General features: G+C 37.2%; 1 protein-coding gene across 8 annotated transcripts in view; it reads left to right on the plus strand.

Annotated features, from left to right (window-relative positions):
- The window catches only part of LOC137920126 (ensconsin-like), an 87,527-nt gene extending 72,345 nt beyond the window's left edge, over window positions 1-15,182 (plus strand). For 5 of the 8 annotated variants that reach the window (XM_068763353.1, XM_068763357.1, XM_068763356.1 and 2 more), the window contains 12 exons: window positions 430-576; window positions 1,959-2,068; window positions 3,253-3,324; window positions 4,569-4,679; window positions 5,662-5,869; window positions 6,820-6,934; window positions 8,377-8,515; window positions 9,310-9,519; window positions 10,122-10,365; window positions 10,806-11,011; window positions 12,118-12,234; window positions 13,616-15,182. In XM_068763353.1, coding sequence (XP_068619454.1) covers window positions 430-576; window positions 1,959-2,068; window positions 3,253-3,324; window positions 4,569-4,679; window positions 5,662-5,869; window positions 6,820-6,934; window positions 8,377-8,515; window positions 9,310-9,519; window positions 10,122-10,365; window positions 10,806-11,011; window positions 12,118-12,234; window positions 13,616-13,870 — 1,934 coding nt within the window. In that variant the 3' untranslated portion in view covers window positions 13,871-15,182. The remainder of the gene's footprint in view (window positions 1-429; window positions 577-1,958; window positions 2,069-3,252; window positions 3,325-4,568; window positions 4,680-5,661; window positions 5,870-6,819; window positions 6,935-8,376; window positions 8,516-9,309; window positions 9,520-10,121; window positions 10,366-10,805; window positions 11,012-12,117; window positions 12,235-13,615) is intronic. The other 3 variants (XM_068763354.1, XM_068763360.1, XM_068763355.1) reach the window with 3 other exon arrangements.
- The last annotated feature ends 656 nt before the right edge of the window (window positions 15,183-15,838 follow it).

Consider the following 15,838-nt stretch of genomic DNA (forward strand, 5'->3'; position numbering starts at 1 on the left):
GCTTATGTTAAATGCATTAAAACGTGATATTTTTGTAAGTAAAATTTATTGAATAAGAGAACTACAACTGATTTAAGTTCACGGTTCATTGCGCTCCGATGAAGCTGTAAAAGCCTTCGGGCTAACAGCGTGAATATCAAAAGAGGATAAGTAAGCTATTACTGTGAGTGAATATGTATTATTTTAAATATTGACTTTAATCCAAAGATTCCTGAAGTGATATCCAGTCTAAGCTGAAGAAATCGCTTTACTTAGGATCAAAAAGTGATTTTGTGGTTGGAAAAGGTTTAAAAATCGATGAGAGGTCGACTCTAATTCATTGTTGTACTAAAAATCTCAGAAGATCAATAAGCATGGAAAAGTTGGAACAAGATGAAAAACTTGGCGATTAATTATTTTTTTACTAAACTTATTGAATTTGGTGTTCAGGTGGTGGGGATACCGGCGCGAATAGCATCGCCACCACGCCGTCAGTGTCCCGGGACGCCACCATCGTGGCCGGAGGGGACGCGCCGCGCCGCACGCCCTCTGCTCGCAAGCCGCGCCCTCTTTCATTGCACGCCTCGCCGCGACCAGGTGAATAGCACTCCGTCCTCTGGTGATGGGCTCTTGTCCAGACATTGCTACCTCATGGTTCATCATTAATATCTTTATTAGCAGCTTTAAAACTACCTATTACATGAGCATTTGATTATTAAACGGTTTTATTTAGTTCGACCCGTACGGAATTTATTTATTTGGGTCAAAATTAGAAATTGAAATTTAAGCACCTTCCCGTTGTCACATTGATCTGAAATTTGGTACACATATTTAATTTAGATATAAAATCAATAACATTATAAATCTAAGATGGCCGCCGATACAAAATGGCGGATTACATATTTTTCCTTAACCCCCTCAATATGGGTATCAATGAAAGGGCTACACTAGTAAAACACGATGATTATGTCAAAATTTAAAATTCAAGATGGACGCAGTTCCAATATGGCGGACTAGGTACATATTTTTCCACAACCACCACAATATGGGTATTAAAAAACCGTTTAACTTTAAGTTTTTTAAATGTGTTTATGTACGTATAACTAACGAGACGGTAGACGCAAGTTAATAAGGCTCTTATTAGGTGGACGGATGACATAAGATCAGAGGATCAGAGGCAGGTCGTTGGATAATGGCAGAGGCTGGTTACCGTGGCGATGTTTGGAAAAGGCCTATTCCTTGCAGTGGCATCATCAGCTGAGATAATGATGATGATCAAAGATAACCTATCGTTATATATCTATAAAGATACCTGATCAGAATAAAAGCATTTTATTAACGGCCTTAAATACAAAATTAAAATATATCACTGGTCAGCTTCAGCTCTGTTCAGTTTGCATCAACGCTTTTTTTACCTGTACTGTAATGTGTAATGCCAATGATTTTAAAACAATTGTTTGTTTAAAATATTTAATGTTAATATACTTTTTTAAATTTATAGTCGCCATACACCTACCCTAAATCGGCAGAGTCCTTGCACTATCTCATTTAATTCTTTTTTTTTCTAAATTTCTTACTATATCAATATGTGAATCTATAATATATCAATTGTATTAGATTAATGGATTGATTATACATTGATATTTACTATATCAATATATAAACTGTACACGTATGTGAATTTTAATGTTAATGTCGTAATTATGTATGCGCGCCATCATTTACTTGTATTAGTTTTAAATCGTATTTTGTTTAAAGTTAACATTGACTTAGCTTATGTAATAATTTATTATCTATTTTTGTTATATAATCTCTAACTTTGCTATTTATATTAATAGCGATTTTATTAATATAGGATACAATGAACCACATCATCAGCTTCCAGTGTCTCGTGGAGCATGTATGGCTGGCTTTATTTATGCTTGTATGGGTCCAGGTCTTGCTTCCCAAATAGCGGCCATTGACCCCGCGTTGTTCAGTTTCAGTGCAGTTAAGTTACAGTTGTGCTTGGTTGGCAGCGCCCGCGACTCCCGGGGATGGCAAACCGCCTCTGCACAGGAAGCCGAAACCCTCCAAAGAATACGAGAAGGTGAGACTTTATATTAAAACTTGGTAATGTTATTTATATTATACTGATAAGTAAAAGGTTCTCGCCTGGGTTTATAATAAGGTCTTACATACTCTACTTAAAAAGGATTTATGAATATATAACAGGTATTAATAAATCATTACTAACGAACATCGATTATACTTTTTAAACCTTTCGCTGCGTAGCGCTTAAATATGAATTACTCTCCCAGCAAATGACACGTATTTGGTTATGTGTCAAAATATTCGCGCAGGAAGTATGCAGTTGTCGTGTTGGTAAAAAACAAATTAATGACCATAATCGTGCAATGATTAACACGATAATGTAAAACAAATGTACGGCACCCGAAGACGATGTTCGCTGTGAGAAAGCGTCTATAGCCGAGCGCTAGAAGGCGCTGTTCGCTAAGAGATAGCGTCTATAGCCAAACGCCAGAAGGCGCTGTTCGCTGAGAGAAAGCGTCTAGAACTAAGCGCTAGAAGGCGCTATTCGCTGAGAGTTAGCGTCTATAGCCGAGCACTAAAAGGCGCTGTTCGCTGAGAGAAAGCGTCTAAAGCCGAGCGCTAGAAGGCACTGTTCGCTGAAAGAATAAGTGACTATAGTCGAGCGCCAAAAGGCGCTGATCGAAGCGAAACGGTTAAATAGTTTACAATTTAAGTTAATAAATGATTTTAGAGATTTACTAAACACTGTAACATGCAAAAACGAATAGAAAAAAGGTAACATTAGCAAAAGTAAAAAAATACCTTTAATTAATATATACTTTATTTTATATAAATATAACTTCTTATGAAACTACATATTGTATATTAAGTATGGTCGTTTCGGCCCATAAATATCTATGCGGGGATTTACCATGAAAGCCACGCTTGGCTGCCGGATGGGCGATCAGTGTGGTATTATCATGCGTAGAGGATTCTACTGCTCCCTGTAGAAACTTGTTTTTTAAACAGTAGCAATCCCATATAATTAAATCGTAGTGTGAATTATATAAGATTGTGTCCCGAGAATCGACACTAGCGACCAACCGCTGGGCAATTGTTCGATATATTATTTATAATAATATTAATTCCTAACGATTCTAACATTTTTTCTCGTGTATTTTTGTACCTGTCGAGGAATATAATCTATGATTATATATGTATGTTATTATGTCATTAATATAGTAATTGTTTTGCACACAGCGTGGCAAGTCGCAGTCGCCCGGACGAGCGCTGTCGCCCACGCCCCCGCGGCATATCGACGTTATGGAGAAGGTATTTCAGACAATAATGTTTACGTATGAAAAGGACCAATATTTAGCCACTTCCGCACATACAGTGGTAGTAGTGCAACAAAGTGCACCGCCTGCCAGCCCGCTGATAATTGCGTATGCGGCAAACGATGCGAATCACACAACCGCCACCGTCAAATCACTCAACAAGTGTTTCACCACGAAACATAAATCTTTCGGACGTTCAAGATGCCCCGCCTCTGGGGGGAGGACAGGGGTATGTGGGTTTCCTACCCACTAAAATCCCCCCGGTTATCGCCCTCTGCGCTATACGGGGAACCGCGGTATCTCCCGGTCAGGGATCGCCACACGGTCTTCCCTCATGCCGTGCTATTTTAGATAGCCCGTCCCGGGGTATGCGTGTATGGTTCACGCTACTTCAGGAGCTATGTTACACCGATTAGTGCCAAACACAGAGTTAAGTCAAGGCTCTGTGTTGGGCGGTGCACTTTGTTGCACGACTACCTCTGCATGTGCGGAAGTGTCTAAATATTGGTCCTTTTCTTACTTAGGATGGTCTTCCGCAAGGTAACGCCTGATTCCATTAAATATAATAATGTTTACACTCACACCTGTTTTTGGGTGAAGAATAGGACAGGGGAATATACTAGAGGTTCCCAATAACAGAAAGAAACCTTTTTTGGGCCAAATTTTAATGTAATTGGATCGTAATTGAAGAAACAAAATGTAGTTAGTATCTCGTATACTCGACTACGGAAATATATGCAAGCCTATAGTAAATCAATAGTTGTCATGAAAACTGTGACAAGTGCGAGGTAGTGTTTTGAAGTGACGAAAGTGATTTTAAAGTTTACCTCAAGAGAATTAAATCTACATATACGAAAATTACATTTTTTTAATTTTTGTCTGTCTGTCTGGTTTGCTCCGGCTTATTTTTGAAATGTCAGGACCTATTTTGATGGGACTTATATTAGTAGGTAGCTGATGTAATAAAGAGTAATTTAGGCTGCTTTTATTTATGAAAAAATCTCAAACAAAAAAAAACTTTATAATTTGATTATTTGTTTTGTTAATTTCACGCGAATGAAGTCTCGGGCGTAGTTAAATTCAAAAGATATGTTGCAACGTACCCAACCATTCAAAAGTGAATCTAAATGCCTACTTGAATAAAGATATTTTTAAATTGAATACAAAATAAAGATATTTGTGTAGCATGTTTCGTTACTATGTTATACTAAAATAAAAAGTATGTTGCTCGCTTCTCAGAGTACGAGCTCGTCCGACAAGAGGCAGGTGAACGCTGTGGAGGTGACACAGAAGCTGGAGGCGCTGCAGATCGGCGCCGAGGTCACGCAACACCAAATCTTAGGCGATAAGGTCAATTAATATATCTTAACCAAAGTCAACATCTAGACGAAAGAGAACCACTCGAGTAAGTCACTCTAGAGAGCCCCAGCCGGGTGTGGTCTAGGCTAGATCCAGTGATGAGAACCAGGAAGTGAATGTACCGACAGGTCTGGAACCATATCCGGATATCTATCATAAATAGTTCACTACCTTTGAGCAGTTGTACTGTCCCAATTAGTATAATCTAACAGTTCAAATGGTAAGAAGCTAAAGCAAAACAATAATGTGAAATATATATATATAAGATAAAATAAATAAGCAAAAAATAATTGTGTTAAAATGTGAAATTAAACATGTATATTTATTAAAAGTATTATATATAACAATGAAGTGCCCTGTCCCATAATTACGATAGGAGATACAATAGCGGAGGCCATTAAACCAAAAAAAACTAACAGTTCGGAACTTTAGGGCACAACAACAAATCAGGACAATCTATGGAAGATTATATCTAATTTTAGACGTTTTACTTCCGAGATGATGATGGTATACGAACAAATATGATTTGAAATTACACTGCGGGTATACTTTCTAATAAAACATTCCAAGATAGTCATCTTGAAAACATTATTGAAAAAATCAGACAAAACGAATTAAGAGACCTCCTACGCTTTCAAATACCAATTTAAATGAAGTCTGGTCTCATTATAACAATATATTTTTTTTATGTCGCTGTCATTATCAGTGTTGAAGTTTTTATAGGGTGTATATATGTATAACTCATTTGTCAAGAAAAACCTTTGAAGCTTTTAAAACTCTTTCTTATCATCTTGTACAAAATGATCACTTTGAGATTTAATTTTTTCTATTGTAATGCGACTGACCAATAGTTTTTGGTAGTAAAAAGTTTCGAGAAATAGATAGTAAACAATACCCCTTATAAATTTTTACACCAGTAACCAATCGCTCCATGTTGTAAACACTATTCAAAAATATAAGTAATCTATTACAGGTAAACGAAAGCAAAGAGAATGTAGAAATAAAGCAGGAAACGAAGCCCGAACAGATGGTAGTTGATAATAGAGAAGAGTCGATAGAAGTACAGAAGCCTGTCGAAAAGAAGGAGGAGAAACGCGAAGAGAAAAAGGAACCGTCGCAGGAGAAGAGGGAGGAGAAGAAGGAGCCGTCGCAGGAGAAGACAGAAGAAAATGAAATGACTGGTAAGGAAATTTGTGTAATTCGTATTTCGTATAATTGCTAATTTATTTTTTGGTATGTACCTCAGTTAATGGAACCTCACCATATTTCTGGAATGTCCTTTGGTATGATGGGTAGTAAGTAAGAGTCGAGTGCTCGGGGCTGGCGGTTCATGAGTACCAAGTTTAAGGATTTGTCTCCTTTCAATGCATTGGCGTTTATCTTCACCAAACTGACTCATTTTTCTTAATTACAAATGATCTTACCAATTCTAATTTAGAAGTTTCAGAAATGAACTGATGTCCTCTCTTTACTGACCTAAATCCAGAAGCTGCTTAACACAAATATCCAAATGTTTTGTTTTTTATATTTATTAGGAGTATTAAAATATTCTGTTTAAATTAGTACTGTATATATACAGATCCTCATTATTATTATTTTAATTTAAACCAACAAATTGGTTATAGTTGATATATATATTTTTTATCTTTACCCCTTTGTCCCTATCTAGGGAGAGACATGGTCTTTTCACTGTGATAAATAATTTTTGCACTTTTCTATTTTAATTTTTTTGTCACGTTATATTCTTCACCATTTATTTCATTCGTCATCTATTTTTCATCACAATATCTTTCTCTCCTGTTTACTTGTCTGCTTATACACACCACTTTCTTTCCTTCCCTTCCGCTCCTAAAATACTACATAATAAATTATTTCTTTGTATCACAGTACAGTTTTATCAATTGTATATTTTTCCTCCTTTTTAAATACCTTACTTGTCTAATTATATACATTTTTATTTGTAATTATTTTTCATTAGTTTCTACTTCTTTAATGTAATGTTTACATTTGTAAAATACTATATAAATTATTAGTCTTACTCTACTAATGTGTTTTATTATTATTTATGACTTTTTTAATTACTTCACTGATGTACTTTAGAAGGCGATGTGTTGACATTTTTGTTTTGCAGCGTCGATGATGGCTCGCCGCATCACAACGGAGGAGGAGGCGAAGGCCGCGCTGGCAGAGCGGAGGCGCCGCGCACGTGAGGAGCTGGAGCGTCAGGCCGAGCTCGAGAGGCAGCGGTAAGCACCAGTACACCATCACCACTAATCAAGGATCACCCGCCATCACAAAACTCGACCTGCCTCGAAACAATCTTTACCAAAACATCCCCTCTTATCAATCCCCACCACTTTACTATTTCTGGACATTTTTAGTAATCTAACTCTACTAAGGAAAGGTTTGAATTGAAGTATTAAATATTATAATTCAAAAATGTACATATATAGAAACATCTATTGGCCATAAAACATGGTCATAAATATAAAAGTATGTAAGAAAAGGACCAATATATAGCTACTTCCGCCAATGCAGCAGTAGTCGTGCAATAAAGTGTGAAACACAGAGTGAGTTGGCACTAATCGGTGTAACATTACTCTTGAGGATGCTCCGTGGAGAGAAACACGTGTTGAGTGATTTAACGGTGGTAGTTGTGTAATTCGCATTGTTTGCCGCATGCGCATTTATCAGCGGGCTGGCGGGCGATGCACTTTATTTCACGACTACTGCTATGTAGAGGAAGTAGCTATATATTGGTCCTTTTCTTTCTTAGGATGGACTTCAATTTGGATAAAAGTGTGTCTGAAATGGCACTGGATCGGGCAAATTGCTCGTGCCATGGCTTGGCCGTTGGGTCCAAAAGGTTTTCGAGTGGCGACCACTAGAGAGACCGGCATAGTTAATTTCACCGGAAATCGCGACGATCTTTGAGTGAAGCTTATACCTTGCAGTGGGCGTCTGAGCAAAAACTATTGCTGTGTTCTTGTACCAAATAAGTCATAGCTAATAAAATTACTATTTGAGACTTGAATATAAGTTTCAAGATAACAATTGTACATCATACTAGCTGATCCCGCAAACGTTGTTTTGCAAAAAAAAATAAAGTTTTTAATTAACAAATGTAAGATAAGGGTTGATCGTAGAGGGGTGAAAATTTAGGTTTGTATGTATTTTTGTATGCTGTATCATAATAAAATAAAAACCAAAAAAAATTGTCTAAAAAAATAACAATAAAATTTAGGGGTGGACCACCCTTTTATCACTTAGGGGTATGGAAAATAGATAGTAGCCGATTCTCAGACATACTGAATACACATGTAAAATTTAGTAAAAATCGGTCAAGCCGTTTCGGAGGAGTTCAAGTTCGAACACCGTGACATGAGAATTTTATATAATAGATATAATATCTAAAAGCATTACATTTCCGGCTTACGTGAATTCAACGTGCGGACCCTGGGTCCATTAAGGGGTGTCCTTGAAATGCATTGGCGTTTGTTCACTTGAACTGATTACTCTTCTCTATCTACTTAAAATTTTAAATGATCATACCATTGCTGCTTTAAGTCCTTGAAAGTATGAGCTAATGTTCACTCTTGTCAGTATTAAAACCTTCAACGAGTTATAAAGAGACTTAGAAGATAAGAGTGGGGAAGTATACTTATCAATTTTAATTGTAATAATACAGGCTCCAACGCGAAGCTGAAGAAGAAGCGGAAAGACAGAGACAGGAGGAGGAGCGGCAGAGGAGAGAGGAAGAGGAAGCACGCGAGCTGGCTGCCTTGCAACGCCGCGTAGAAGAAGAGAAGCTTCGCAAAGCAATTGAGGTGAGAAATTATTTAGTTATTTTTCTTTTAAATATTAATGAATCCTTGAATCATAAATAAGCTGACGTCATCATCGGTCTGTCAACCTGATTTTTAAGTCAAATTCAGAATATCTTTAAATATCTATTCAAGTGGTCATTTGGATGCGCTTTTTAATCGTAGATTGTTTTGACATCATAAGCAGTAAGCTACCGCCGGCTCATATTGCTGGTCTGTTGAGAAGATCCGACCAGGAACATAGTTGTTCTTTTTAATAAAATTTAACAATTTCTTAAAATCTGTACATTATATATATATTTCTTATGTACAATATTTTATCAGGTAAATGAGTCAAAAAACCAAGTTCCACACATTGCGATCAATTAAAAACTCTTGAATTCTATAATAAGATGTATTTATAATATACTTCATATTTATATAGGGAAGGTCTAAGATATCTTGTGGAACTTTATTTCTTGTATTTATTATATGGTTGACACAACTTTTTTATATGATTATAAAATTATGGCGCTAGTTAATAGGTATTTACAAGCAACTGATGAAATACTAATTTCTTTAAAACATCTTACATAGAATTTTACAAAACATCTGTCAGAGAATCTCCAGCTTTTAAGTGTTAAATTTTATAACGACGAAGCCCTCACGCGTGGAAACTCCGACATAAATTATTCTAATATTATTTTTACCAATTATTATATTTTTTTAATTTTTAATTGTGTATGCTGCATTACTTGACAGACAAATAAGCCTTTAAAACTTTTACACATTACTAATTAAACTGTGTAATGTTGCAGGCGCAACAGGAGCTCGAACGTCAGGAGGCGGAGAAGCGCGCGCGCACGGAGGCTGAGCGCGTGGCACGCGTCAAGGAGGAGGAGGACAAGCGGCGCGCGGCCAACGAGGCGGAGAAGCTGCGCCGCGAGGAGGCCGAGCGCGAGGAGAAGGAGCGCCTCGCCAGGAAGCAGCGCGTCGAGGCCATCATGGCGCGCACTCGCCTACGGAAGGTCGCTGCACTACCACTTTACCACTACTAATCGAAACACGTCCACTACTGGGCATGTTCTATCAAGACTAGCTGGAAGCGAACTGGTCGTCTCTCTAGCATTAAGATGTCTTGAGCTGCCCAATCCAGTATTATGAAGCTCCTTGCCCTCTGACCACCAAAACTACAAATGTCATTTGGTCAACAGTATAGTCAAGATGAAATACAAATTTTACACTGCCCTTGCTGGTTAGTAATCTTCAGGACCATCAGTTAACAATAATTTCACCGCATCAACTTCATTGTTAACGACATTGCTTCTACGCAAAGTTTTCTAACTCAAGAAATGGTAGATCAGCGCCAAAGCATTTGGACTTGCGATCGTAGGTCGCGGATTCTATTCCCAGGATACAATCTAATATAATTCACACTTTGTGCGATTACCATCACGCCCGCCAAGCGTGGGGATTATGGTATATCCCCCAAAGATATCTTTTGAAAAGGCCCTGTGCCTTGCAATGTTGTCTATGGGTTGAAACGACGACAATGATACCTTTGCTTACCTGTATATTTTTTTCATATTATAATGTATTTACTTTAAATTAGTCTATTTTCATCCAACAGCAGGCAGAAGAAGAAAAGAAACAGCATGAAGGAAAAGCACAAGTCACAGTAAACCAGTCTGCAAACGATCAGGCGAACAATAAACCGGCTGAACAAACAACTACACATACAGTCGAACAAACTACCGCTCAAGTTACGGACAGCGCGCCTCTAGCGGATGTTCAACAAACTATTGAAGTTACCAACAAGAGCGAGACCGATGAACGTCCGTCTCAAGTTAGCGAAAACGTCACCGCCCAACAAAGTGAGTTGTTTATGGTTTTGTACCTTTTTTTAGTTAAACAAAAATATTTCTTCTGATTACTATTTAAAAACCTGTTCATGTATGAGTGAGAAGGAAAGACCGGAAAAGAGTTGAGGCCTTTCGATGTGGTGTTGGATACATTATTGGGACCAGTCTCCCCATAATATGCTACCAATAAGTCCCAAGTTATTTTTGACACATCTAGCATCTGACTTCAAAAAACTACTGGCACAGCACTTAAGTGATATGCTGTTATAATGGATAACTGCTGCCATCTGAGTTACTACCGCAGTTGATCAACTAGTGGTTTAAATGGATAGGAATCCCACATAACTTTAGTGCAGAACCAGATATAAAAGAACCGAATCAATAAGATTCCACATCGGATACCAAAAGAAAAAATACAAAAATTCATGATATTTGTATGGTTTTTATTTCAGCTACAGTAGAATCAAGTGAGCATACGCACGTAAATATCAGCGTGCCGCCCCCCGATCACGTGTCCGTGAGCACGGAACAGCACGTGCCCGTGACGGAGCAGGTGTCTGTCAGCACGGAGCAGTCGGCGCCTGCAGCGGAGCGTCCAGCGCCCGCTGACAACGGGAACACCTTCTCAAGCGACTTGCTGCAGCTCGCACCCAATCAGGTACCGTCATCATAATCATTTCAGCAGTAAGACGTTCACAGCTATGTATACACTCCCAATAGCTTTTCGATAAGATCTCTTTTTTTTTTTAATGGCCCTTGCTCTTTCTCTGTTATGGCTACACAGGCATATTATAAGAATAGTAACTTTTTACGGAATTCTATTATTAATCTCCTTATCATTCTTCCATCTTTAGGTAAACTATTCTTTCTTTTATTACTCACATATTCTTTCATTCCTTTTCACTCTATGTTCCGTTCATACCTCACCTCACTTTCGTCGCCTTCCCTCATTGAATTTTACAGGTATTTCATTTTCTATATTTCTTTATTTTTATCTTATATTATAAATCATTGATTAATTTTAAATTTTACAATATTATTTATTACTACCTTTCTATTTTCGTAACAATCACAATTTTACTGATTTATTTGTGTATCCCACCTGTTTGTTTCTCTTTTAATACAGTCTCTTTTTCAGTGACCTTCTTACAATATTCCAGGAAGGTCAAAGTGCGGTAACTATCTTGACTGTTCACCAATGAGGCGATGGTGATTTCACTGATCCTGCAACCAAACTGATATTCGAGCTGGTGCTTAGGTGCGCCAGGGTCTGGTCCATTAAATAGGACCTGTTGAAACAGCTGTTGCTAACTACCATTTTTCTATCTATGCTCTTCCAAACTCATTTTAATGTGAAGGCCTGTACTACTTGATTACCTCTGTTTGACTTTATTTATAACGTGGTCTCCAGCTTTCATAATAATACCACCATCTAGGGGTTACAAGTCGTAGCGTGAACTATGCCTCTCCGGATGGCTATCTTTCTTTAATAAATGCCTTTTTACTACATTATTGCTGCTATCTACGGATAAAATAGTACCGACCCTCTCCTTCCGTGGTTGCTAAAAGCTAAGGGGATCAGTGGGCGTGTTCTTAGAACTTATATCAATTTATATTCTCTTTAAAATAATTATATATCGCACACATATGTCGATCAATAAAATTAGGAAAACTTTTTTACACAACTGTACACTATTTTTCATTGTATGGGAGGTCAATTTAATTGTAATCTTAAACAAGTCCTCGCATGTTTGTTCTTGACAGCAAGAAGATAATCCTCTAGTGGACGTGAAGGCGGAAGTGCAGAGCGACGCGTCGCTGGTGGCTACCAACAACGGCAACCTCACTGCGGACCTGCTGGGACTGTCCGATACAAATGACGTAAGTTGACCATCACTGTACAGCGGAAAATTGTGCTTGAAGAAATTCATCACCATCATGGACATGTCTGCCGTAGAAATTTCCCAAGGACTGAAAGTTGTCTGCATCTAACCTCATCATGCGGTTTTTGCTAGTCCATCACCAGTACAACTAGCCAACCCGTGGGAGTAACTATGGCTCTCTTACCGGAGCCCCTAAGGAGTGTGAAATGACTTTACTTTTACTTTTCTGAGCTAGCAGCTCCTAACCGGAGCCGGCACAAGGCGCCGCTGCTTTTGACTGATCCGGGAGAAGTGGTGATGCCTAAATTAGTAGTTCTGGAGGTAGCTTTTGCCCTCACAGAGCGAGCAAAAAAAAACACAAAATTAATGATTCGCTTTATATTCTCATAAAACTTACACTAAATTGCTGTAAATGAGACCAAATATATTGATCATAAGCTATTAAATACTAAATTTATTAACTAAAGCATGTATGTTTAAAGTTTGTTTTTTAATTTAAAATATTTTTACCTTTTAAGACTATACCATTAAAGACTATTGTACAACTGTACTCTTTTAAACAATAAAGTTTAATTTTTGTAATTAGTTTTAACATTAATTAACAGTTTTTGAGTTTATATCTTAAAATATTGAATTATTAGGACAAATGTTCAAAAATCACTGTCTTTGTGTCATGCCGTCGTAAATCATCAGTACCCATTTTGGATTTGTTGTTTAATCCAATTTAATAGACAGTGTGTGCAATAGTGCTACCGGAACCGCTGTACCACGGGGGCGGTTCTCAAGGTCTGTTTTCCATGGCTTCCGCCTTGCCGTTCTTTTCTATTGCGCGGTACAGTTGTATCTGTAGCACTATATTGGTAGCCAGAGGTATATGAGACAGAACAAATGGAGTAACGCGATGTATGTGAAACAAGTACAAAGAAGGTAACCAGACGTATGTGAGACAAAACAAGAGGTAGAAAAACGTCGTGCTGTCTTGTTCTCACATATCTTATATTTTAACAATCGCGCCCTCTGTACCTACTATAGCACACGTGTTCTACAGGTTGTTCCATAAAATTTAAATGGATTATAGAACATTGAAATGATGATGGTAAATAATACATATCTGAAACGAATCTTGTAATTGCCTCCATAATTTCTAATTGAACTAAGAGATTATAATAAATATTTCTGACGTGCACGCCATCTAGTGTACTGTCAAAGTTGGGTGTCCAAGTGTGGGACTGTGCAGTTGACTACAGATCTTAACTTGCCCATACAGACTGTTTCCAGGCTTTGCAATTTGACAAACTCCAGCTACTTGATACCGGAGATCAATACATAACTCTGTTTGTTCCAAATCAAATGCCATATGCAATACTGAAATGTTTCAGAGCATGGACACGAGTGAAACGCAGACCCCAGCCGCCAAGCAGAACGACAACGCGCCGTCACTCGCCGCCAACAACGGCAACCAGCACGCCGGACACCTGTCCGCCAGCTTCATCCAGAACGAGCGCGACCAGCTGCTCCAGCAGGTCCAGGGCAAGCTGCCCGACGTCTCGAAGCTGTTGGACGACGACTTCACCACGCACAACGGCCACTCGGCGACACACAACCACCCGCTGACGTTGCAAAATGCGATATAATGAAGAAGCCCTAAGGTCGGATATCGAATGGTTTTCATAGCGTATATATTGGCTGCACTAGTCACGAAGACAGGACGATGTGGAATGGACTTTATCACGTTGGCTTAAAGTCTAATTTAAAATGTTCTATTTTTGGAACGTTATTTTAGAATTCACATAATTTTGAAATGAACTAACCGAACATTGACTGTATCGAATTTACTTTAAATGGTGCCTATTCCATTTATTATAATTGGGGTGCTAAATTCTGTTTATTTTTAAAACAAAAACAATCATTTTGATTAGAACAAACAATGAAGTATAATTGGATAGATCTATATATACAGAGTGATTCATGTTGTAAAATCAATTCCTAATGCCGGACCTTGTTGATGTTGTTTTTTTTTTTCTTGTTAATTTATTGTATTTTATAGTTATTTTCGTTGTGATTGAAAGTATCTACAACAGCCAATATGTATGATTTGAGAACGGCGCTGTGTCAACGTGCGCTATCTCTTTCACACGAGTCGATCCGTTTGAATGTGCGAACGGGACGCGTAGTACATACTAACGGTACGTCACAGAGTTATATTTTGGAGAGGTTAGTGTTATGATGTAATTGTGTAATTAATTAATGCATTTATGTCGCGATACCGCGGCCCGATGAGCGTTTCTGAAGATATCGAGCTTTTTGCCGAAGGTAGATCAAAAAAAAATCATCGCTTGCCCTCATAGATATCGACTACCGAAATACATATACTAATCAATAACTAGAGGAAAAAAATCGAGAATATTCTAATTTGTTTTCTTTTTCTTTCAATATTTCCATTAATAGGTTGTGTATAGACCACTGCGCTTCATTATGTAATTAAGTCTTTATTTATTGTGATGTTTTTATTATATTAATATTATATCGGCTTTAGATGCGTATTATGTGTATCTCGCCGAAATTAAAATGGTCGAGCGCCATAAGGCTGTTGTGTGCGAGGGAGATGGGTAGATATTTGACTAGTTTAAACCAACCGGTTTTGTTCAGGTTTACCGTGTGAGACATATCCAAAATTCAAATCATTGAGTAATTACATTTGTGATTGACAAATGTAGTGTTATATGAAATATATTTTCCATTTATCTTAAGATTTCATACATTTCGATCCACAATAATTAATATTTCACTAATTTTTGCTGTAATCGTCAGCTATATTTTTTTTTGTAATTGTTATTTTTGTATAATTATATGTACATTCAAATAATGTTTTATGTCATTTTCACAACATCCCATGGAGTTTTATTGTAAAGGAACACATTTGTAGAGTCGGTTATTGTTACCAAATCAATTACAATAAATAATAATTCCGTAGTCTGTTCTCCTAGATGTTAAAAATTAAAAACGATGCATTAAATTTGGCGGGAAAGTTTAATATGAATTTTTACAACGCAAACGTTAGGTAATAATAAATTGCACAATGAAGCATGTGCCTCGAAAACTAAGGAGGCGTTTGAGATAATGTACCTTCACATTAAATGATGAATACAAAGTCCAGGAGTGTGGTGAGGTCTTAAGTAGACAGTGCTCTGTGAGGAAACTAGGTGTAGCAACACAATCATTGAAATACCTCGCAGAGCTGACACGGCTATGGCGTTACTAAGTAAATTCATTGCTTAACAAATACAATAATAATAATATAATTAATTGATAATGATAAGTTATTTAAACGACATGCATAAACAATTTTTGTATCATAAGTAGTTAGCTTTGAAAAAAATTATAATCTGTTCTTTTCTTCTCTTTTTTTGTATGTATTAATAATAATGTTGCCTTGTATTCTTCATAAATTGCGTTTCGTGTTTTAATTATAATATTTTTTTTTCAACTGAAATAATGAACTTTATAAGAAATTTATATATTATTATCCGGATGCTAAAAACGTGTATATATTTGGCCAACGAAAAAACCTGCCATCCTCCATGTTTCAAAATGGCGGTGTT

Source organism: Battus philenor, unplaced genomic scaffold (genome assembly GCF_028537555.1).
Source record: "Battus philenor isolate CCGP_79_NKW_IND1 unplaced genomic scaffold, ilBatPhil1.0.hap1 SCAF_18, whole genome shotgun sequence".
In the NCBI taxonomy this organism is placed as follows: Eukaryota; Metazoa; Arthropoda; class Insecta; order Lepidoptera; family Papilionidae; genus Battus; species Battus philenor.